This window comes from Lycorma delicatula, chromosome 11 (genome assembly GCF_047948215.1).
Source record: "Lycorma delicatula isolate Av1 chromosome 11, ASM4794821v1, whole genome shotgun sequence".
Classification (NCBI taxonomy): Eukaryota; Metazoa; Arthropoda; class Insecta; order Hemiptera; family Fulgoridae; genus Lycorma; species Lycorma delicatula.
Window position 1 is genome coordinate 1,274,378 of NC_134465.1, and position 22,752 is coordinate 1,297,129.

A 22,752-nucleotide genomic window follows, 5' to 3' on the forward strand; every position below is an offset into this window, starting at 1 on the left:
TTTTAACTTTTCCACAATGGCTTCTTTGTACCACAGAAAATTAATGCAGTCTGGCTTTACCACAAACACTGTAATAAATTTAGATGTTTAGTTAATAGTATGGTTCTCCTGAATATTTCATGCAAAAAATCTGTAATGTGTTTATAAATGTTTGTTTTGGTTGATAATGGCGTATGAGAGTCTTCAGTTTTACAAGTTTTCATGTCTAATGTTACTATGGCAGATTAATTAATAGGGAAAGAAGCTTGACAATTACAGTAGCCAAGCCGAATAGTATGCTTGTGTTAAAAACACAGTATAACATTGAAATGTCATGTCATATTATGCTAATCGATAGGTATTAACCGAGGCATTTGCCAGTCTAAGATTCTTGTGTGATGGAGTTACAAATAGGGTCAGGTTGGGACACTTCATTTATTCTTCGCGTTATTCTAAATTCTAAATTAATAACAGATATTCATAATAGAAATGTAGTAATGTGTTACCTTTTTCGATATCACTATCGTTTTGTTAAAAACTGTTTTATTTATATTACACAAATTTTGGTTTTTAAGATGAATGATTTATACCTTGTTTGAAAATGTCATGCCTAACCGGGATTCGAACCCGGGACCTCCGGATGAAAGGCCGACACGCTACCGTTCGCGCCGTGGAGGCCGGCGATAAATCATATCTTCATTTTCCTGTTTAGCCTACGGGAATCATCGTCAAGTATTACTTCGGGGTATGATATGTTCCGGTCTCAGGTCGACCGTTCCTGAGATATGTGGTTAATTGAAAAAAAAGACTTTACTAAGACTTGAACCCTGGAACTCACGATTTCCAAATCAACCGGATTTGAGAAGAAGCGTTTACCGCTATACCGACCCTATTTACTACTAAATCTAGTACTACACACTCATATATGCGTATATATATTCTCGCTCTATGCCTTTTCCTCTTTCATATATATTATTGATAAATTTAATGGATGTTTTTAATTTATAATTATATTAATAAATATATAATTAATAATAATAAAATTTAGTATATTAACTATAAGTAAATTATTCGGGATTGTAATGTAAAAAAATAAGTTTTATTCTTTTGAATATCTCGAATGGCGTATAAAATATACGCTTTATCTAACGCGTTGCGTGTACTATGCCGATATATATACAGGATTATCGTAAAAGAACGGTGCGGTTTTGAACACGGTTTAAATTAAAACAGAATTACTTTATGTTTTTTATTTTTCAAATTTGTCGTCTCAAACATTTTTTTACATAATTAATAAATTTCAATATCTGCACCCTTAGTCGCTCGACAAATGTCCAAACGATACTCGACTTCTCTCCAAACATCAGTTAACGTTTCTTCGTTAACGGTTGTCATCGCTTCGTTAATCCTGTTTTTTAAGCGGTTTAGGTCGCGAATTTTTTGCGTATAAACAACGCTTTTGATGTACCCCCACAAGAAAAAACCGCAAGGTGTCGGGTCTGGACTCTTCGGAGGCCAAAGTACGGGTCCTTGCCGGCCTATTCATCGACCTCCAAATTTTTCGTTCAAAGCGTCCGTGACCGACGCATTGAAGTGCGGGGGAGCACAGTCTTGTTGGAAATTAAGTCGATGAATGCTTTTGAGTTCGTCCGACTGAGGAAAGCAATAATCGGTTAACACGTCGAGATACACGACTCCATTGTTTTTTCAGCAAAGAAGAAAGGCCCTATTACACGATTTTTCATCGCACCACACCCCGAACATTAACTTTAGGGGAATCGCGTTGCTTCTCGATAATTGCGTGTGGGGTTTCAAAGCCCCGTATTCGTGAATTGTGTCTGTTAACGCATCTATTCGCGTGGAATGTAGCTTCGTCTGTAAAAATTATATCGTCTAAAAATGTTTCGTTTTCACTTATTCTGTTCGACATTTCAACGGCGAAATTGTAACGTTTTACACCATCATCGGGTTTCAATGCCTGCAGTATCTGGATTTTATAAGCGTGTAATTTCAGTTTTTTACGTAAAACGTTGTGAACCGTTGATTTTGGAATACCTAATTCGACGCTTCGACGGGGGATGGACTTCCCAGGATTTCTAATCGCCGATCGTCTAATTAGTTCAACCGTTTCGTCTGGTACACTTGCCGGTTGATTTCTATTTCTTAACCGATCCGGTTTCTTCGAATCGTTTGAACGAACGTGTTATGATATTTTTGTGTGGCGGATCTCTTCCGAATTCACGTCGAAACGCACGTTGAACTAAAATTACGGATTTTAATTCGGCCATCAATAAAACACACTTTGCTTTGTCTTCATCTGAGAACATAGTAACTCGCTAAACTCACCGCAACAACAATTTAAGAACTGACGTTGCGGTTACAACTGCTGATAAACAAACTCTAGAAATTTACCTACCATCTGCCTATGAATTACTGAAACCGCACCGTTCTTTTATGATAACTCTGTATAATAATTTGTGGAAGTATAATTATTGCATTCTTTTTAGAATGTACAATATTCTGCAATAGTGCTGGTCTTGGATAGTTCTCTTAAAATGCAAGAGATGGCGTTAATTGACGTTACATTATTTGAATAGAGTTAAAAATTATTAAGCAAGTTTTTATTTGACCCACCGGGTTGGTCTAGTGGTGGACGCGTCTTCCCAAATCAGCTGATTTGGAAGTCGAGAGTTCCAGCGTTCAAGTCCTAGTAAAGCCAGTTACTTTTTACACGGATTTGAATACTAGATCGTGGATAACGGTGTTCCTTGGTAGTTGGGTTTCAATTAACCACACATCTCAGGAATGGTCGAACTGAGAATGTACAAGACTACACTTCATTTACACTCATACATATCATCCTCATTCATTCTCTGAAGAATTATCTAAACGGTAGTTACCGGAGGCTAAACAGTAAAGAAAGAAGCAAGTATTTATTTAATTAAAATGTATTATAAATGCTAAAAATAAATATTTTAGCGATTCAAACTAATTTTTAATTGTTAAAAAGTATTTCATCTCTAAATTAGCTAAAACCAACAATTTAAAAAAAAAACTTATATTAAACTATTTTAAAAGTACGCGATCACACATCAGCGCCATCTGTTGTATTTTGTGAGAACTAACATATTTATAACATATGTAGCTCTATCGTCTCGTGATAATTTTGGTTACGAGTCGGCTCTTTATTTCCATAGAAAGTCTATCCCAAAATCTTTTTACAACGCGCCTAAAAAAATTTTCACTTCAAAATCTTTCTTAGTTTGCAGTGACAAGAACGTAAGAAGAATTTTTAACAGAAAATTTCAGTAGTTTTGGTTTGGCGTTACGTATATACGTGATATGTCGTCTTCAATTTCAATAATGAGAAATGCAGCACCGTACGAATTATTTATTATTTGCACGGTTAAATAAATAATTTTTCATTTTTCGATAACATTTCCGATTAACCGTTATCTTTCTTTTTCCTGTTTAGCCTCCGGTAACTACCGTTTAGATAATTCTTCAGAGGATGATATGTATGAGTGTAAATGATAGTCTTGTACAATCTCAGTTCGACCATTTCTGAGATGTGTGGTTAATTGAAACCCAACCACCAAAGAACACCGGTATCCACGATCTAGTATTCAAGTCCGTGTAAAAATAACTGACTTTACTAGGACTTGAACGCTGGAACTGATTAACCGTTATCTGTTAGATCGAGAGTTTACGTGATGCATGCCAAAGTTATCCTTCAATCGTCTAACAAATACCCCGTTCGAATCTTGAAAATCTGACGATTATTTAGAGAGATATCATGAAAGCATCCCGTTGCACCTCCCACTGGACAAACTGGCGGCCATTCGTAGGTGGTGAAAATCAGTTTTCCAATTTTGTAGGACCAGGTAAACTTCATAGAACCCAGCGGGCTGGTCTAGTGGTGAACGCGTCTTTCCAAATCAGCTGATTTCGAAGTCGAGTGTTTCAGCGTCCAAGTCCTAGTAAAGTCAGATATTTTCACACGGATTTGAATACTAGATCGTGGGTGTTCTTTGGCGGTCGGGTTTCAATTAACCGCACATCTCAGGAACGGTCGACCTGAGACTGTAGAAGACTACACTCCATTTACAATCATATATATCATCCTTTGAAATAATATCTGAAAGGTTAATTACCGTAGGCTAAACAGGAAAAAGAGAAGGTAAACTTCCAAGGCCAAAAATTTTTAAAGTATCTATAATTTAAGCTCTTAAAAACTGAATTCTTCGATTAGTTACAGCTAAAAAACCCAAAAACGGTTAAACGAGGCCGTTTTTTGCAAAGCCAATATTTATTGTAAAAATAACTTTTTCGCTATTAGATGGTTTTTACAGGAAAGCTACCTATTGTAATGGGTATCATGATTCGACTTCCGGAAAATTTCGATATATCTTCGCGTTTCATAACCTCCAGACCCCAAAACCACCGTCAGATTAAAAGTTGATATTTATTTCACTTTTTTGTGGACGTAACTGCCGTAATTTTGAGCCGATCACTTTCAAATAGGTAAATAAAATATACCGACCCAAACTATCGGTCGAGTTCGTTAATGGGAAAAATCGGACCGTGGGAGAGGAAATCGGGGGGATTTTTCAAAAAAACAAAATATCACGATAACTTTCTTGACTGCAGTGTCGTTGATCCTTGATCCTTGCATATCGGGTAATTTCTGTCCAAAAGAGCCCAGTCCGCTCTTGTCCAGTATTTACTAGTACAGTTCAAACTAGATCGGTCCAGCCAATCCAGATCGGGCAGTAGAAATCCAGCACAAACTTGTTACTGTATTATATTTATTTAGTTATTCTTGTGTCCACGGTTACGCAACAATAAGTAAAAATAAAATTCTATAATTTTTTTTTTTTTTTGTCTTCAGTCATTTGACTGGTTTGATGCAGCTCTCCAAGATTCCCTATCTAGTGCTAGTCGTTTCATTTCAGTATACCCTCTACATCCTACATCCCTAACAATTTGTTTTTACATATTCCAAACGCGGCCTGCCTACACAATTTTTTCCTTCTACCTGTCCTTCCAATATTAAAGCGACTATTTCAGGATGCCTTAGTATGTGGCCTATAAGTCTGTCTCTTCTTTTAACTATATTTTTCCAAATGCTTCTTTCTTCATCTATTTGCCGCAATACCTCCTCATTTGTCACTTTATCCACCCATCTGATTTTTAACATTCTCCTATAGCACCACATTTCAAAAGCTTCTAACCTTTTCTTCTCAGATACTCCGATTGTCCAAGTTTCACTTCCATATATAATAATCAATAATAATATATAATATATAATAATTCTATAATAATCAAATAATATAAAATTACATTTTACAAAATAGCCAATTTGGTAACTACCCCTAGTAATTACCTCTTAAGTAAGGGATGAATAAAATACCGAATTTACCGTTAACAGTTATTAATAAAAAGAAGGATTAACACAGTTTAATTTCATTTCATTTCATTAGATTATAATATAAAATTATTTATCTAGGAAAACAAATATCTTTTTAGAAACACCTTAAATAAATAATTATATAATACAATTTACATATCGGTCTTACGTAAAAGTTATAAAAATTCCTCAAATAAAAATTTTTTAAATATTAGGCATAGAGAATTTAGATTATCAAAATGTCTCTGCTACAAAACGGTCTAATTTTTACTTCCTTGTACGAAGTAAAGGAAGTATTGTAATCGCGAGAAGTGTCGGTTTTCAGATTTCAACGGAAATATCCATTTTCATCATCCCCGATTTCATTTTGACTAGTTTCGGCGTGACTTCTGTCCGTCTCGTGTAACTCAAAAACGATTAGCCGTAGGATGTTGAAATTTTGGATTTAGAACAGTTGTAACATCTAATTGCGGACCAAAAATGTACAAAACAGCCCGAAATCCAATTTTTGTTCGGATTTTTGAGGTTTCTTAACTGCAGTAATAAGTCCTCATCGAGAGCTTGTCAACGATATATCATAAGCGGTATTTATTTTCATCGGTTTCATAGTTATAGCTCAATAAAATTTGAATTAATGAAATATTTGGATCTTACAAAGGGAAGACACATCGGTTCAAATCTGATTTCATATACATATTTTTTATTTATTCAAATATATTGATTTATTAATAATTATTAACCTCTGATTGTAATAATAATTTTACAATAAATAATAATAATTCAATAATAACAATATATATATATATATATATATATATATATATATATATATATATATATATATATATATATGAAAAAATCGGAAGTTATTAATGAAGTAAGATTTTATGTAATTTTAATTTTAAAAAAAAATGTATATGTAATATAATAGGCGTACAAAGAAGTCATGTGGTGTCCAGATCAGATATTTCCTGTATGACACAAGTACATCAGGGAGGCTTCATGGAAAAAATCTGAAGTTTTTAATCGAAAGAGTACCATAACTTAGAGGAATACAAAAAACTATTTACAAGTTAAAAAAAAAAATTAATTAAATCTTTGAACGGGTGGGGGGTGGATTGTTTCTTTACCTTCTGTTCACTAAGGATCACGTTTCCAAAATTTTGATTTCTTTTGCTTTACAAAATGTCACATTTCTTCGGTCCATCTATTCAGGTTTATACCTTCTTTTTATTTTTCACTGGAAACGTAAATTTCAAATCAATTTTCTAAATTTATCTCTGTCACATTCATTATAATGATTATTATTTTTAGATTGTTTATTTTTCATTAAACCGGGTGGTGTTTGAAGCTCGTTTATGTAGAGATTAAATAGGGTTTAGTCAAGCACCGATTCCGGTGGCGGCTCGTACTTAAAATTACTGGGGGTGCTGCTCCAGAAAAACCTTTTCTGGACCTTTTCAAGGCCGTGGTCAAATTTTTATGGAAATTAAAAGAACCGACAAAAATGAATCGAATAGAATAGCTGGAAGCAGGATATTAATCTTATTCTACACTTTATCGGTTTTTTAAGCACAGCACATTCTGCTTTAAAAATCGTATTCGGTTTAACCGACTTAATAATAAAATGTCAATACGGATAATACTTTTCAGTATTATTTGATAATAACTTAATAAAATGTCGGTTTAAAAACACTGTAGTCTAACGGAGCTTAATTTAAATTTCTATTACACAGAACGTAATTATTTTTTACTAATTGCCTTCTCTTTTGCCCTTACAGCGTATTTTTGGACGGTTGTGGCGATCAAAGAGTTCTTGCTTTACACAATCTTCTGATCGCTACTGAAAAACAACTAAACCGCTTTCGTATTCCTTCCACCGATTAAACTAGAAAAGGGAACGAACGAGGAACGGATCACACACGCGCGGAGTAAAAACAAAACTACCTTCTACCAGCACGCAAGGGTCAGAACTGCGGGAGCGACAGTGCTTTCTCTCCCCCAAAGCATCGTTCAGCGTTCTTTACGCGCCTGCGAAGAATAGCCGAACAGCACGCCGCTGTAACTGTGAAGCTCACAATTCCATATAAGGATTTTAAAGAATAAAAATTCTTCCATATAAAAAAGAATTAAAGTAAAAAAAGGAATCGTTATATTAAATGTTATCGATAATATCAAGTGGAAATAGGGGGTGCTGCAGTTCACCAGTGCCTATACGAGAGTCGCGTGTTGCTACCGAATATTATCGTCGCGTAATTTCTTTTATATGCATCACCATTTACAGGAGATTCTTGCGAATCGGCCACCTGAACACTCACACGCGCAGTTTGTTTACTTGAATTCTAAGCTAACCGAATAAGATATACATGAAAAATTGATGATTTTTGACATCGAAGTAACTTAACTAGGAAGATTTCCTTCAATTTTAACGCAATTCAATATAATTGTGTCAAGAATGCGTATGCGTAACTTTTGAAAAGATTTAAATAAAACCTCTTTCTGCAATTCTAAATTATTTTATCGAAGCAAAGGTATTTTACTTTTCGCTGAAAAAATAATAAAATAACAAACTGTAGTAAATCGTAAAGATACCGTACGTAATAGATTTAGACAGATCTTAGAACTAATAATATGATTCGACACCCCCCCCCCCCAAATTTATTTTGTATATAGTCGTATAATTGAGGGTACAAATTAAAATTGAATTTGTTCATACGCATAAGAAATTTTACACCGCAATAAATTCATTAAATAAAAAGCCGAACTTTAAATTCACTTCTTTGATTTTTCTCCTGTTCTTTCTATTTTTATTAAACATTCCTTTCTTGATTGTAATTAGCTTAAATTGTATGACACCCTACCATGTAATGCACAGAAAATTGAAATATAGCATCTATTTTAATGACAATTGAACGCCTACCTCAAAAAAGTTGACAACACAGTTGTAGGATTTTCCCGTCGCGCGGATTTTCTCTGATGCACGGCTTACGCACACAACTTAATTTGAAATATTTATCATTTTATTTAAATATAATATTTTTTGTTTATTTAATTCGATGATTCTAACTAGAGTGCGCGCGCATACAGTGTATTATTCGCGAGTGTGTGGCGGTACTAGCGGTCACTTTAGATAATTTTTATACTTTAAACATAATTCATTTATTTAATTCTACCGCTCACTCACTCTCTCTCTCTCTCTCTCTCTCTTTATAAATATATATATATATATATTTTGATAATCTTTCTTATTGTAGAACATTAGGTGTAATTAAACGGTTAACAATTGTTAAAAGTTATCGTGCGTGTTTGAACCCCACTCTTTAAGCCGCTCGTCACGTTTAAGAATAAATTATCAAATATTGAATCTGAAGCTGTGACTTTCACAGCTTCATCTTACATGTCACCGTCAAATCCGTTCTGAGATACCGTTCTAAAATTATTTTTTATATTTTACTGCGTTTAATTTACGAGTGGTGTTTTAAAATATTTTGTTATTTTCTACTTTTCAGTCTCGATAAGTTTATACTTTACAGCTTCGCTAGCGCACAGGTTTGAACGTATTTAGCGAAAGATCTGATCTGTACGTTTTACGTCGGGTGAGTGCGATCAAAATATAGGGCTAAACGAATTAATTTCCGGAAAACCAATATCCGGTCGATCAAGAGCGTACCCGATAAGTTAAACGGTTAGCCCTCGACCTGCCGATACTTACGCCGTTTGAATCGTAAAAATCGGACCGGCGGTTGCCGAGATATTACGGCGGCACCCCCTCGCACCCCCTCCCCGATTTCCGAACGGCGCCCCGGGGGCGCTTGAAAATATTATCGTCTGACGGGAACGGTCAGACCACTAGGACCGAGCGTTTTCGAGATATTTGCGATTTTCTTCCAAAAATTCAGTTCCTGTTAAAAAGTACTAAATTATTCACAACATATATATATATATATATATATATATAATAATAATAATAAAAACAATTGTAAAAATTAAAAAAATACGCAGGGAAATATTAAAATATCTTTTTAAAAGAAAAAGATAGTTGAATTTTATTCAACTAAATAATATTAAAAAAGAAAAAAGCTATTTAAATAAAGAAGGAAACAGTTACACGGTATTAAAATATTAAAACAACTGAGAGAGATTTAATTTTTAAATGGATTTCTCTAGTAGAAATAGCAGGTATTTAAAAATTAAACGTCCTCACCTGTCTTATATAGAAAGCGTTTAAATGCGGTTATTTAAAATTTAAAGAGCTCTTTAATACCATTAAACAAAAAAAAATACTTTCAAATAATTTTAATTTTTATATGTATTTATAATAGGGACGATTACGTATGTGTATACAGAGTGTTTCTAAAGTACTGGGCTGGCAACACTTTTTCTAATTCTACTTGTAAAACTAAACGAAAAATATCCCAAACGAATAAACCATAGAGCTTAATTTTTTTTAATAGGGATGATTACGTACAGAGTGTTTCTAAAATACTGGGCTGGCTATACTTTTTCGAATTCTACTTGTAAAACTAAACGGAAAATATCCCAAACGATTAAGGCATAGAGCGTTAGTTTTTTTTAATAATATTAGTTTTTTTAATCGTAATGAGAATTATAGAAGAGGAAATCGAAAAGGATGAAAGGGGAGAAAAAATACTGAGATCTGAATTTAAGAGAGCATTAAAAGATTTGAATGGTAGAAAGGCTCCTGGGATAGACGAAATACCTGTAGAATAACTGCACAGTGCAGGTGAGGAAGCGATAGATATATTATACAAACCGGTGTGTAACATTTACGAAAAAGGGGAAGTTCCGTCAGACTTCAAAAAGAGTGTTATAGTCATGATACCAAAGAAAGCAGGAGCAGATAACGGTGAAGCTTAACTAGTCGTGCATCAAAAATCTTAACTAGAATTCTATACAGAAGAATTGAGAGGAGAGTGGAAGAAGTGTTACAAGAAGACCGATTTGGTTTCAGGAAAAGTATAATGACAAGGGAAGCAATTTTAGGCCTCACATTAATAGTAGAAGGAAAATTAAGGAATCAAATTCTCTAGTGTTAAACAAGAATGCTAAATATTAGGTAAACCATAAAAAGGAAATGAAAATATCTTACTTGTCTAGATGTTGAAAGTTTATCTTCTGTCATAGCAACAGGAGCAATCAAATGTTCTGTTCGCTCTGTTTCATACTTGATTTTTTTCTTAATACTGGAAGATAATGGATCTTCATCAAAAAATGAACTATCAGTTTGTGCATCCATACTCTGCAACAAAACATAAAGTAATAATAATAATTTATTATCATTATATAATTAACAGCTATTAAAAATATATCTATTTTTCTTACAATGATAAAATAAATTGATTTTCATATAAATAACTCATCCGTGTGAGTACTTCTATAATAATATTCAACTGGAACCTTTCAGTATATAATCACACATGATAGTGCCAGAAAAGGGATATATTGTAAGCATTGGCAGTAAATTAATAGATCAATAGAAAAATGTTTGCACAATCTGCTTAAGCACAATCTAAATTGTTGGGTAAAAGAAACAGGTTGCTGGTGCAAATATAAAGAAATACATCACCCTTGTTTGGAAACAAAATTGCACTGACATAGAATAAGGATTATTGAAACCAATAACAAAGTTTCTTGTAACTGAACATGCTTCATAAAGGCAAGGATAACTTTGTACTCTTTTAAAACATTTATATAAACAATGTTAAATGTGGGTATAAAATGAATATGTTAGTCACCATTGTTTAAGGCATGAGGCATCTGCTCACTGTATTTTATTTCTCACGTATTGTTGTACAAAATTTATATCTATAAATGAATATACCTTGTGTCAGACATGAATGCTCAATAATATGTGGGCTATAAACAGTAAATAAAAATATCTTCACGAACAGAAAAATTGAAAATTCTTACAATAACTAGCTTTTATGTTTTTAACTTGAACCAAAATAAAGAAGAAAATAGGTTACTTGTTTAAAAATTGTCAGTTCAGCATCAGTCTTGGCAAGATGTACAAACAAATATTCTTGTTGCCCAGTTTCATGCATGTCTTCTTTTTTAATGGGCAAGGATAATGGATTTTCTTCCAAAACTGAATCGTTAGTTTGTGCATCCATACTCTGCAAAAAAAAATAAAGATATATTAATATCCAACTACAAAAGTGTGACTTAAAATAAGCATGTTAAATGAAATATTACTGAAACGTAACATCTGAAGTCAAGAGCTTGGAACTACATATATTGTTAAAGATAATTTAAGACTTGTTATGTATCAAAGCGCATTTTAATGCACTAAACTGTGTCGGTTATGTATGGAAATGATTTGTTACACAAATAATCTATATTTATAACTAACACCACATGACAACCAGAGTTGATTCTATAACAGTTTTTTGTAAATCTCCAAAAAATATACACGAGTTGGTAATAACAATAGAGGACATCATTTTTTATTACCTAAGATGATACATTTTTTGCAAAAGAAAAGTTTTCACTGGGTATACAGACTTTGATTGTAAATTAAACAAGTATTATTGCATGTTTTTTTAAGTATTAATGAAGCCAATTCAGTTGTATAAAAGAAGAAAATTTATTTTTTACAGAATCAAAAAATTTTCAGTAGTAAAAAGATAATTAAAAGAGTTAAGATGCCAGTAACATAAGATAAGGCTGTCTTAACAGCACTGTCTTAACAGTTCGGATTTTGATTTTAATAGCATTTTTCGGTCATTTAAAACCTTTCCCCTTCCACTGTCATTGTACTACAATTAATATTCTTCCTATTTCTGCTCCAGTCTTTAATTGTCGTAAAACCTACTCCTAATTCTGAAGATAATTTTTAAACAGACTCACTTTTATCAAATCTTTGGAGCATTACCGTTTTTGATATAATAAGCACAGAACATGTTTTTGCTTTCCTTTTGAGAATACGCTTTATTTTTAAAAAAACAAAAATAAACGTACAATATAATATACTATATTTACACAATATTAGTTACAACACTCTGAATTGGCTTTGCTAGATATGACACATAAAAACTTGCATAGAACAGCAATGTTTTCAACAAAACATATTAATGTATTAGCAACGATCTTATTTCAACCAAAAGTTCACTACAGAAAGTTTGTTATATAATGAAAATACCTAACGAAATCAGTAGAATGATTAGTGATGATCTCAATTAATGATTCATCAGCCAATAGTTGGTTGTGCCAAGGAGCCAGATTAATGAGGTCAAATGTGAGGAGGGTCTAATGAAATAACAATTCAGGATTAATTTTGACAATAAGATGATAATATACCATTACCTACATCATGAAGTTTCAATAGATGAGGCCATAGTTTTTGGAGAGGCTGCTTAATTTTTCAGCAATGTATAAAAAAAACTAGAAAAGTATGGGATAAAAATTAATACTCTGCAAACCAAATGGATTTTTATTAAAAATAATTAAGTATTACTGGAAATATGAATTTCATGGAATGAGCCGTAGTATTCAACATAATAAATAAAAAGTAGGGCACTGGGCCAACTTTTTCAATTATACAGACTATTATTATATTTAGCCAAATTTATTCAGTTTGGCTGAATACAAAGATAATCTTCATAGTTCATATGAACTTCAATTACTGTAAAGAGACACCTATTGCAAAGGAGAAATTATATTTTAATATGGTGTGATGATTGGCTAACGACACTATAAGTAAGATGTTTTATACATTTCTATGTAACATAAAAACAAATTATCTCACTTAGACCAACAGAAGAACTGACTTAAAAAAAACTTTTAACTATTGTTCAACAGAACCGATGTGTCTTGGTCTGTGACAAGACAAAACAAATGTTAGCATATTACCTGTGCAAAAGGAAAACCTTCATTTGCACAAGAAATTTTTTTTCAATATGAACGAACTATAGTTCTAAATTCATTCTTGCATATCAATATATATACTTGCATAGAAAAGTTTATAAATTATCAGACACCGATAAATAAATGCTAACCAGAAAGAACCGCTGTGGAATCTGTAAAAAATACAGAACATTCCCTGATAAAGTATGCGGTTGGTTTCAGTTTCAATGACAAACTCTCCGGAAAATGCAGGATGTGCAAAATCTTGGGAAAAAGGAAAGGTATTATATATCATTGGGTTGCTGTCGCAGATACCCTGAATTATGCTAGGATCCATGTTTTAAAGATTAACATTTGTGATAATTGGATGACTTAGATCTACGACTGTTTAAATACAGAAACAAAAACTATTTTGTTTTGTTACCCTTTAAATTGCAATTTCTCATTATAATTTACTTTTAAATATTTTTCTATTTTTTTTATGTCATGTGTAAGTGTTTTTATATTGATACCTTTTAGTAAAATATAAATTTTCCATTATTCTTTGTTTAAAAGTTATTTTTTTAATATAAAAGTAAACTTATTCAAGGATATGTGTTGCCTTTCTGTTTACCTTTTTTGTGATTTTATGGACCCTTGTGCATCCTACTAAAAAAAATATTCAAATATGATTATAATTATTACACGTGTCTTAGATGGAAAAGTTTTTTAAAAAACATTTTTTACTTAAAAAAACTTATTTTATATAGCTAATTTTCTCTTGAATTGGTAATTGCTTTTATGTTTTCCCTGTCTATGTTTGCATATAATTGTCCAATTAAACATACATTTATCAACAGTTAAATCAACTCATATTCTGTTTATTATTATGATGCTATACATATCTTATAATGATAATAGGTACATAAGCTAGTGTAATGCTCTTATACATTATCTACTTTATATACATTACTATTTACGTACTTATAAAAACGAAAGTTTTGGTAATTTTTTATTGTTATTATCCTTTAATTGTTTTTCTTGGTCTAATTTTATATGCAGATTTATTTATTTTTTTGATAAATACTTCTTTATTTGTACTGTCAATAAAATATTTATTATATCCATTCTTTTTGCTACAATTTTATTACTTTTTTAATTCCTTATTTAGATGTGTTACACTCTATAATACATAAAAGCTCTGTTAATCATTATTTAATAATGTTTATCTTGAGTCCAACAGAATTTAAATTACTATTCACAACAATACAATTATATCAAGAAATTTTACAAACACTTGTCCCAATTTAATTTTCAGACCTTTCAATTTTACATATAAAATAATTTATTTTAATATAAAAAAAATGAATATAAAATAATTTTCTTTATTAATAGTTCTTATTAATTGTTATTTACAATATAAATTATTAAATGGATAGCAAATTAATCGTAAATATTATTTTTTTTAAATATTTTTATACCAAAGAACTTAAAAATGTTTTAAGAAATCTAATTAAATCCAACAAACAACAATAAAATCAGACAGAATATGCCAATTATTCATTCGAAAGAAAGTCTAGAGAAAAATTACAAATAAAAATGTTATGTTAAAATAGGAATTTTAGAAAAATAGTTAATTATGCTATTCATTCACAATGAGTGATGTTATAATATATATAAGCAATATATATATTGTTACCACATATATGCCTAATTTAATATTGGCAGGCAATAATGGTAGCAACAATGTGAGCGCATAATGGACGCGCTGATACAAGCATCACTACTGCCGTGCAGTACTCCCACAATAGCAGTGCTGCAGTCCCACCTCTCTCGGCTCTAATAAAAAAGCGTGCACCACAAGAGTGAATTCAATTCATCGTTGACCACCACCTGGAGAAGACCAAGAAGAAGATGGAAGAAGATAGAAGTTCCCTGGCCGGCTCAATGTGGAACCTCCTGGCGGATGCCAACATTCCCACCAAAGCAGCAGGCCTGGCTGACCCACCAAGGGAGCCGCTGGATGCGAATGATACCTTCCCACTCCAGCTCCAGCTTACCAGCAGCAGAAGCCAGCCCAGCATGGGATCACTCAGGGAGAATTGCCTCAGCTGCGCCAGCAAAGGTCAACTGGCACCGACCTGACACTGCAGGGCTCTGGGGGCCACCATTGCCATGCTGTAGTGGGGACCCAACTGCCGCTGAGGGAAAGCCTGGTCAGACTTCAAAGGACGAGCTGCAACTCCCTGACTTCACTGGAGATCAGCTTCCGGACCCAACAGCTCTTCTCACAGCTAACGCAAAAAATGGCCCTTTTCAGGGCCACCACAAGGTAATGAATTACAAATCGTCAAAGCCATTCGATGACAACAGCCCTTCTCAGCGCTACCGCAAGGTTAGCAATTAAAGGTTTTGAGTTGAAGCCAATCAACAACAAAAACGGCCCTTTTCAGAGCCATCATAAGGTTAGTAAGTGACACATGCCATCGAAGCCATTCGGCGACAATATATATATATATATATATGTAATATTATATATCACATTTGTCATAATTTTTAAGCACTAAATATTCATTCATTAGAAAGACTATCACAAAAAATTAATTTATTCGTCTCATTTTTCTTAGCTCACATTACTTTTTTATAACCTTATATCACTGATCTTTCGGCCATTACAAGAAAGTCAATGAGCAACATCAATGTGATATACAAATTTCTTAAACACAGAAAGATTTATTATACCTTGCTAATTAGAAAAAACATAGTACATGTAAACAAAGAATTCCCTTCAAATTTAGCAAACAAAATTTTCAAGGATTAATTGAAAAGAAAATTGTTTTATGCATAAAATCAATTACTTAAATAGCTGATTTTTCATCTGCATCTGCACTGAATTCAAGTGAGCCTTTGATGTATGGATTTTGTTAACAGTTTTTCGAGCTCAAATGACCTCTTTTGCAAGAATAGTACAAACATCTTTATCACCTTTCTTGGCTGCTTCTTTTAATGAACGCTTAACTTTTTCTTCTTCTCGCTGAATGGCTGGAATCCATTCAATAATTTTATACAAATATATGAGATAAACATTTACATTTTATGACAAATAGTGAAATACAAATATAAAATAATCTATTACAGTGTGCCATCAGACTAGAGGCAGCAGAATGAGAACAAAAAATAAAGCTATAATTAATAAAGCTAGCACTGTTTTACTTATGAAATTACATTTACTTTCTCAAAACTCACCTCTAATCTGCCTATCAAGTTGATTGCTTTCCTTCCTTATCTTATGACACCAATCATTCACCTGAAAAAAAAAAAGCTGTAGCAAAATAGTTATGGCAAACAACTTACTTACAGCAACTACCCACCAAAAGTATTAAGTTTTTTTTGTATTTCTTACATTTTAAAACTTTACTCAAATAAGATATGACTGCAATTTTCAGTAAACCTTTGGTAACCAGTAGGATTCGTTATAGAATGTCAATTTTTTTATAGTAATTGTATCAAAGCTGCATTTCACTATAAAAAATCAGTTTTATCATTTTTATAACATTAAACAATATTTTACTTTCAATCTATCAACAGGTCTGTATAATTTCCTTTGATCAATAAACATCTAACTACAAAGTATTCTTGGGCCATACCAATCGATTAATGAAAGTATAAATTCCGTCATATCCACCTGGTATTTTATCAATCATTAAAGGAAGAGTATGCTTCTGCGAAAGAAGAATTAGTTATTCTAAACTAAAACTGTAACATAACCTACTGACCTTGCCTAGTTTAGAACAATAGCAATCATGTAATACATATAAAATAAGTAATGTAAGCATGTAATGCATTTATAAGCAAATGCGTAATACTTAATGGATGCTGACTCTCACCTGTAGCTAAGAGTTAATTAACATGGCAATAATTATACATAACCATTGCAGTAAATAACACATCAGGACTAGCCTTTTTTTAATAAAAAAAAAAAAAAAAAAATTAGTTCCATGAACAACCTGCACTAAGTGGTCTGAATCAAATAGAAAATTAAATTAAATCAATCAGTTTTTTAATTACAACATTCATACATACATCATTTTTAATTAACAAACATAATTTTATAATTTAACAACAAAATGTAAATAATTACGTTAAACTAATTAATCAGCACTGTCTTAGCTTTATTTTTTGTTAACAATTTCACACACATCTTCGACCAATTCTTCAAAACAATTAAATTTATGTAAAATAATTAATAAGAATTAAAACTGCAGATATATGTAAATGTAACCACTATAACTCAGCCACTCAGTAACATGAACTACTCTGCTCCTATTACAATATATTTCTGGACAATGAATCTAATGTTTGGTATCATATTTGAATATATTTCTACATAAGTAGATTTTTAAATGATCTTAAATCATTTGAAAAATTTTAATAATAAGATATAAATAAGTAAAATAAGTTTATTTAAAAAAGATTGAATTTAGCTTCATTACTTTTATCTGCAAAATAAATGTTATTTTCTTCATTCTAGTATTCCTGTTTATCATTCTTGAATTGACACTAGTTGTTTATATAGATTTTGTAGAAATCAAAAACCACATTATTGTTTTCATTTTCCAATTTTTGAATGTATTATTTCTCTAATTCAGTGACCATTTTCACAATCAACTTTCATTGTGATTTTTATTATTCGTATTTTTACATGTATAAGGGATTTAAATTTGTTATTGATTTCTTACATAAATATGTTTTCTGTAGCAGTTTACAATAATTAATAACCCACAGTACAACATGAAACTTAAAAAGATTTAATAGTTTTTTACAAATATATTGCCCGTACTGCAATACATTTCACCTACATTACACACCACAACTGAACCGAATGTTTGGTATTCACATATTAAGTGAATACCATTTCAATTTTAGAACAGCAAGAGTACCAAAAACATGCTTTTATAATAAAACCAATATGGTTTTATATTTTGACTAGAGAAAGCAATAATAATCCAGAATAGAATAATTTTTTTTTAAATTTTAAGAAAATTCAAACAAATATTGGGAAAGACAAGTTATTTACAATCTGTATTAGACTGAGTTACAGTGATAAGAAAGTTATGATTTAGAAGGGACCGAGACAAAGTTTAGTCTACCCTCATTGCTTTTCAACTTTTGGAAAAAAGAAAAAAAGGGTAATTTATTTAGTTTAGGTGCCTCACCCTGAAATCACAAAAAAACACCTCAAATCACTGTAAAATCTTTTGAAATGTATTTTATGATGGAAATGATGTGGCGGAAAAGTAGATATTTGAATATTGATATACTTGATAATGCAGATTCTCATCTCCGGATAATGTAGAACACTCTTTCTTATTCACTACACTACTTTTATTATTTATAACTTATTCATTACATTACATTGTTTTCTGCTATTCTCACACAGCATCTAAGTTTTCTGAGTTTTATTTATAGAATTTACAGTGTTCAGTAAGTAAATAACGCAAGCTACAACGGAAGAAAAAAAATCTGCTGGACCTGAAATTTATATGTAAAAATTGTGAATTTACATTTATTACACTTATTGAATTCTTTCAGTCGGTTGATAATAATTTTTTTACAATCATAGCATTTTGTCGAAACACAGACAATGTCCATCATGTAATAACAAAATGATGCTGAATGAAGATTGACACATTTTAGGTTGTAGAAAACGCCTTCATGTACTTAAAAAACATAAGAAATATGGAAGTAAACAGTGTAACATAGCCATTTTGCAATACACCGATACATGGTTAGCCACCGTTACGTTAGGTTAGGTTATGTAAATTTTTACTAATTTTCTATTTTCCAACACCCAAAATACATCATTAAATGAATAAATATTAATTTTGAATTAATTTGATATACGTTTTTTTTGTTGTGATTTTGGGGTGAGGCACCTCAACTAAATAAATATTAAAAACAATTTTAGAAAAAATGGAGGGAAAAGTTTAATATTTATTTTTTAATTATTTTCTATGGTAGTATATAATGTTTGAAAGTTAACAACATACATAATGTTTTTTTGTTGTTTTTTTACACAAATCAAGAATGAATTGGAGGAAATAGAAATTACACAAATTTATTGCTTGATGAGAAATTTACTTCAAAAATAAATAAGATTAAAACAAAAGTGATGAAATATATCAGAAAGGAGGAAAATGAATTAAATGAGTGCTGAGATAGAGTAATACAATACACAGTGGGAGAATTATATTAATGAAATAGTAAAATCACAAAGAATGGATGAAACATCAGAACTTTCAAGGAAAAAAGATTATCAAACATAAATGTAAGAATTAGAAACAGATTTTTGAAAAATTTGTGTGGAATGTAGTACTTTACATTTGTGAAAACAGACAATAGAAAGGAAAACACTAGACATCTTTGAAAACTGTATTGAAAATGACGCTGAATATCTTCAATAAAATTTGAAAAGAAGAGGGCTTAAGAAAAGTAGGCAAGAAGAGAACTATGTAGCAGAATCCTGTAAAAGAAATAAACTAGGTTGGCAGGCTATTCATTTAGACATCTAAACCAAACTTAGATAACCAATTACCAATTTGGTAATAGGTAAAAAACCACCAAAGACACCAAAGGTAAAAACCACCAAAAGACAAAGGGTGAAATAATAGTGATGATCAAGTTAATGGGTTGAAGTAAATATATTAAATGGTTAGCGTAGAAGACAGTAATGGAATATGCATTGTGATTTGAATGATGACAAAAAAAATAAAAATCGATAATTATGAGAAAATAGTTGATCAACTAATTTTGTTCATACTTTAATATACTGTAGTAGATATGCTAAGGTTCAGGAAAACTCAAGATCTAAATGTTAGAAAGCAGATTTGTACAGTGGGTGACCTGTGCAAGATCAAGTACTCTAGTAAATTAGTTATCAGTTTTGTGAGTTTCGCATTAATGATTTAAACAAGAATAACATACCGAGAATTGATGATACACCATCCAAAGTAAGCCAGCTAAATTACCAAATATGGCAATATTTAACACTATTTCGTAGGCAACTTGGCTATGTTTATGTTTAAGAGAAATATAGTTACTTCAGAGACAAAGACACTACATATTTCATGTTGTTAGTCATGTGTACGACTCTGACAATTATTCAGGTTAGTTTATGGTTTATTTCCTTCTCCTCAAAACTCTAACCTTAACTTTATCTCTAACACTAATCTCTCTCCACATAATGGATTAGGATCTGAACAGCACATCACATCTCACAAAACTGATTGCTAATTGACTAGAGCACAGATAAAACAGTGTGGACTTTTTACCTGCTGTAAACACCTGCTTTCCAACATTTAGATCTTGTGTTTTCCTAATCCTAAGCACATTTACTATGGTATATTAAAGTATAAAAAAATATTGAAGGTGATAAAAGTAATTGCTTAGAATTACTAAAGCACATTCATGGCAGTAACAAAATATATATATAATATACACAGCCAATAAAGGCAGAAACATTCACAATCTATGTTGATTAGACACATTTGTTTAGATGAACATCTATCTAAAAAATACATTTTGCTAACAGGCAGAATTAAACTGAATGATTGTTTGTTTATTTATTTTTTAACTTTTAATTAAGTTTTTACATAATTTTATTTTTACTGTGCATTTATTCTGCATTACATCAATCCTGTTTCAGTTAGAGCGTTTATAGCAGTAAATAGTTTCTTAAAAATTAAAGTGACATCTACCAACATAATAAATTAATGATAATCAGTAACTAACTAAAACCTGCGATATAAATGCTAATAAGGAGAGATTACATAAAAAAAACCATATAATAAATAAGTAGGGTATAAAAAGAGTAGGTGGGAACAATAAATTGATCATACCCTTAAAAGGTTATGTTTACTAGACGAAGTAACAAATAAAAAATATATCATTATACAAAATTACCTGTTCTTTCGGATCTGTTTGAGTAGATTTTCCAAATAAGCCCATAATTATTATTACACTGCAACAATCAATATTTTTATTCGCAAACACAGAAATGGACCTCAAAGCTATCAAGGAACTGCAGAATACTAAATGGGAATCTAACAGCAATCAACTCAGTTCCATCGATTTTCATTATAATTTATCCATAGATATCTTTTAACAAGAACTAAATAAAAACTAATAACAGATGAATTGTTAAAAGAAAATCACTACGTATTTCGCTCACAGCTTTAAACCCAAGTTTCTGCGTTCACACTTGCGCAAAATTCAATTATCCAAGCAAGTTGTAATAACACTTCAATCATTAAATAATAAATAAGAAAATAGTAACCTGATAACGATTTTAGTGGAAATAACAGCTGTTAACAATTACAAATGTCAGAAACTAAGTGAAGAAGCAGTATATTGACGTACAATTTTCTACGTCATACATGTGTTTTTAAACTTTTTAGTTCAAAATACTTTTTTATTCGTAGATGAGTTCTAGTTCACAATTTACAAAAAAAATTCTTCTCAAAATAATGTAAGAAAGACTGTAAGTTACTTACTTTCTTTACCCTTCAATAAAAATGCAATTATATTTTTAACGAAGATGTTTTTTAACAACTGGCAACACTTCCTTTTACAACGAAATTTAAAAATAATGAAGTTATGAAACAAAGAATCAATTTTTAAAATCTCCTGACTGTACTGTTAGTAGAGAAGCACTAAAGAATATGTAATTACTTTTATTATACAGAGTAAATTTATTGCGTACGTCGAAATTGGATTGGAACTTTACATACAAACTTAAAAGTTTGATTGTATTCCTTGGTGGGAATTTTGCTGTTGATGAACCAGTTTACCAAATAATTGTTGCCATAATTTGTTTACCATTGAGTGGTTATGTACATTTTTAGTAGTTTAATTAAGCCATTTTAATAGTGAAAACAGATGATTCAGATAGAAGCAGATGTTTTGATTTCTGACTTGTGGATTCAAGGAATTTTTACTTTTGGTAAAGTAGTTGATGTCCTGAATCAAAATACTTATGATTTTCTACTTAACAATGGAAAGGGGAGTAGAAATGACATAAAGAGTAATTACTTTCATAGTGGGGTAGTGAACAGTTGCAGAGAAAAAGCTAGGGTGTCTGTTAGTTAACATAAAAGAAAATGCCGATATTAATGATTGGATACATATAACGCCAAACTTGAAGGCCAAATGTTTTGCATAACAGATGTGTTTGGTCCAATCAATATACTGAGAAGAATTCTAAAGAGGACTTGATGGAACAATCAACAAAATAAAGTTATATTAAAAAAATTTTAATTGATAAGTTAGCAGTGGAGCAGGTAATGAAAAGGTTACTTAACATGGTAGAGATGTTGATCAACATCTCTACCATGCTAACTACCAAATATATCTGTGGTTATGCACATTCTCAACATGAGAATAGAAACATGAACATTGCTTTAAATTGACGAAGAAATGAATCATTTACAATTAAATTCCTGATAAAATAGTTAAGATAA

The 22,752-nt window shown here is 31.2% G+C and overlaps 1 protein-coding gene across 4 annotated transcripts in view; it reads right to left on the minus strand.

The window, feature by feature from the left end:
* LOC142332210 (uncharacterized) overlaps positions 1-21,643 on the minus strand; it is a 46,901-nt gene extending 25,258 nt beyond the window's left edge. For 3 of the 4 annotated variants that reach the window (XR_012758221.1, XM_075378502.1, XM_075378500.1), the window contains exons 1-4: positions 21,197-21,643; positions 16,481-16,541; positions 11,377-11,526; positions 10,500-10,649 (exon numbers count right to left, since the gene is read on the minus strand). Coding sequence is in view for 3 of the 4 variants with exons in the window: in XM_075378502.1 (XP_075234617.1) it covers positions 10,500-10,649; positions 11,377-11,523 (297 nt within the window). In the remaining variant the exon portion in view is untranslated. Of the gene's footprint in view, positions 1-10,499; positions 10,650-11,376; positions 11,527-16,092; positions 16,223-16,480; positions 16,542-21,196 lie in introns of those variants that run through there. The other variant, XM_075378501.1, reaches the window with a different exon arrangement.
* Positions 21,644-22,752: the final 1,109 nt, after the last annotated feature.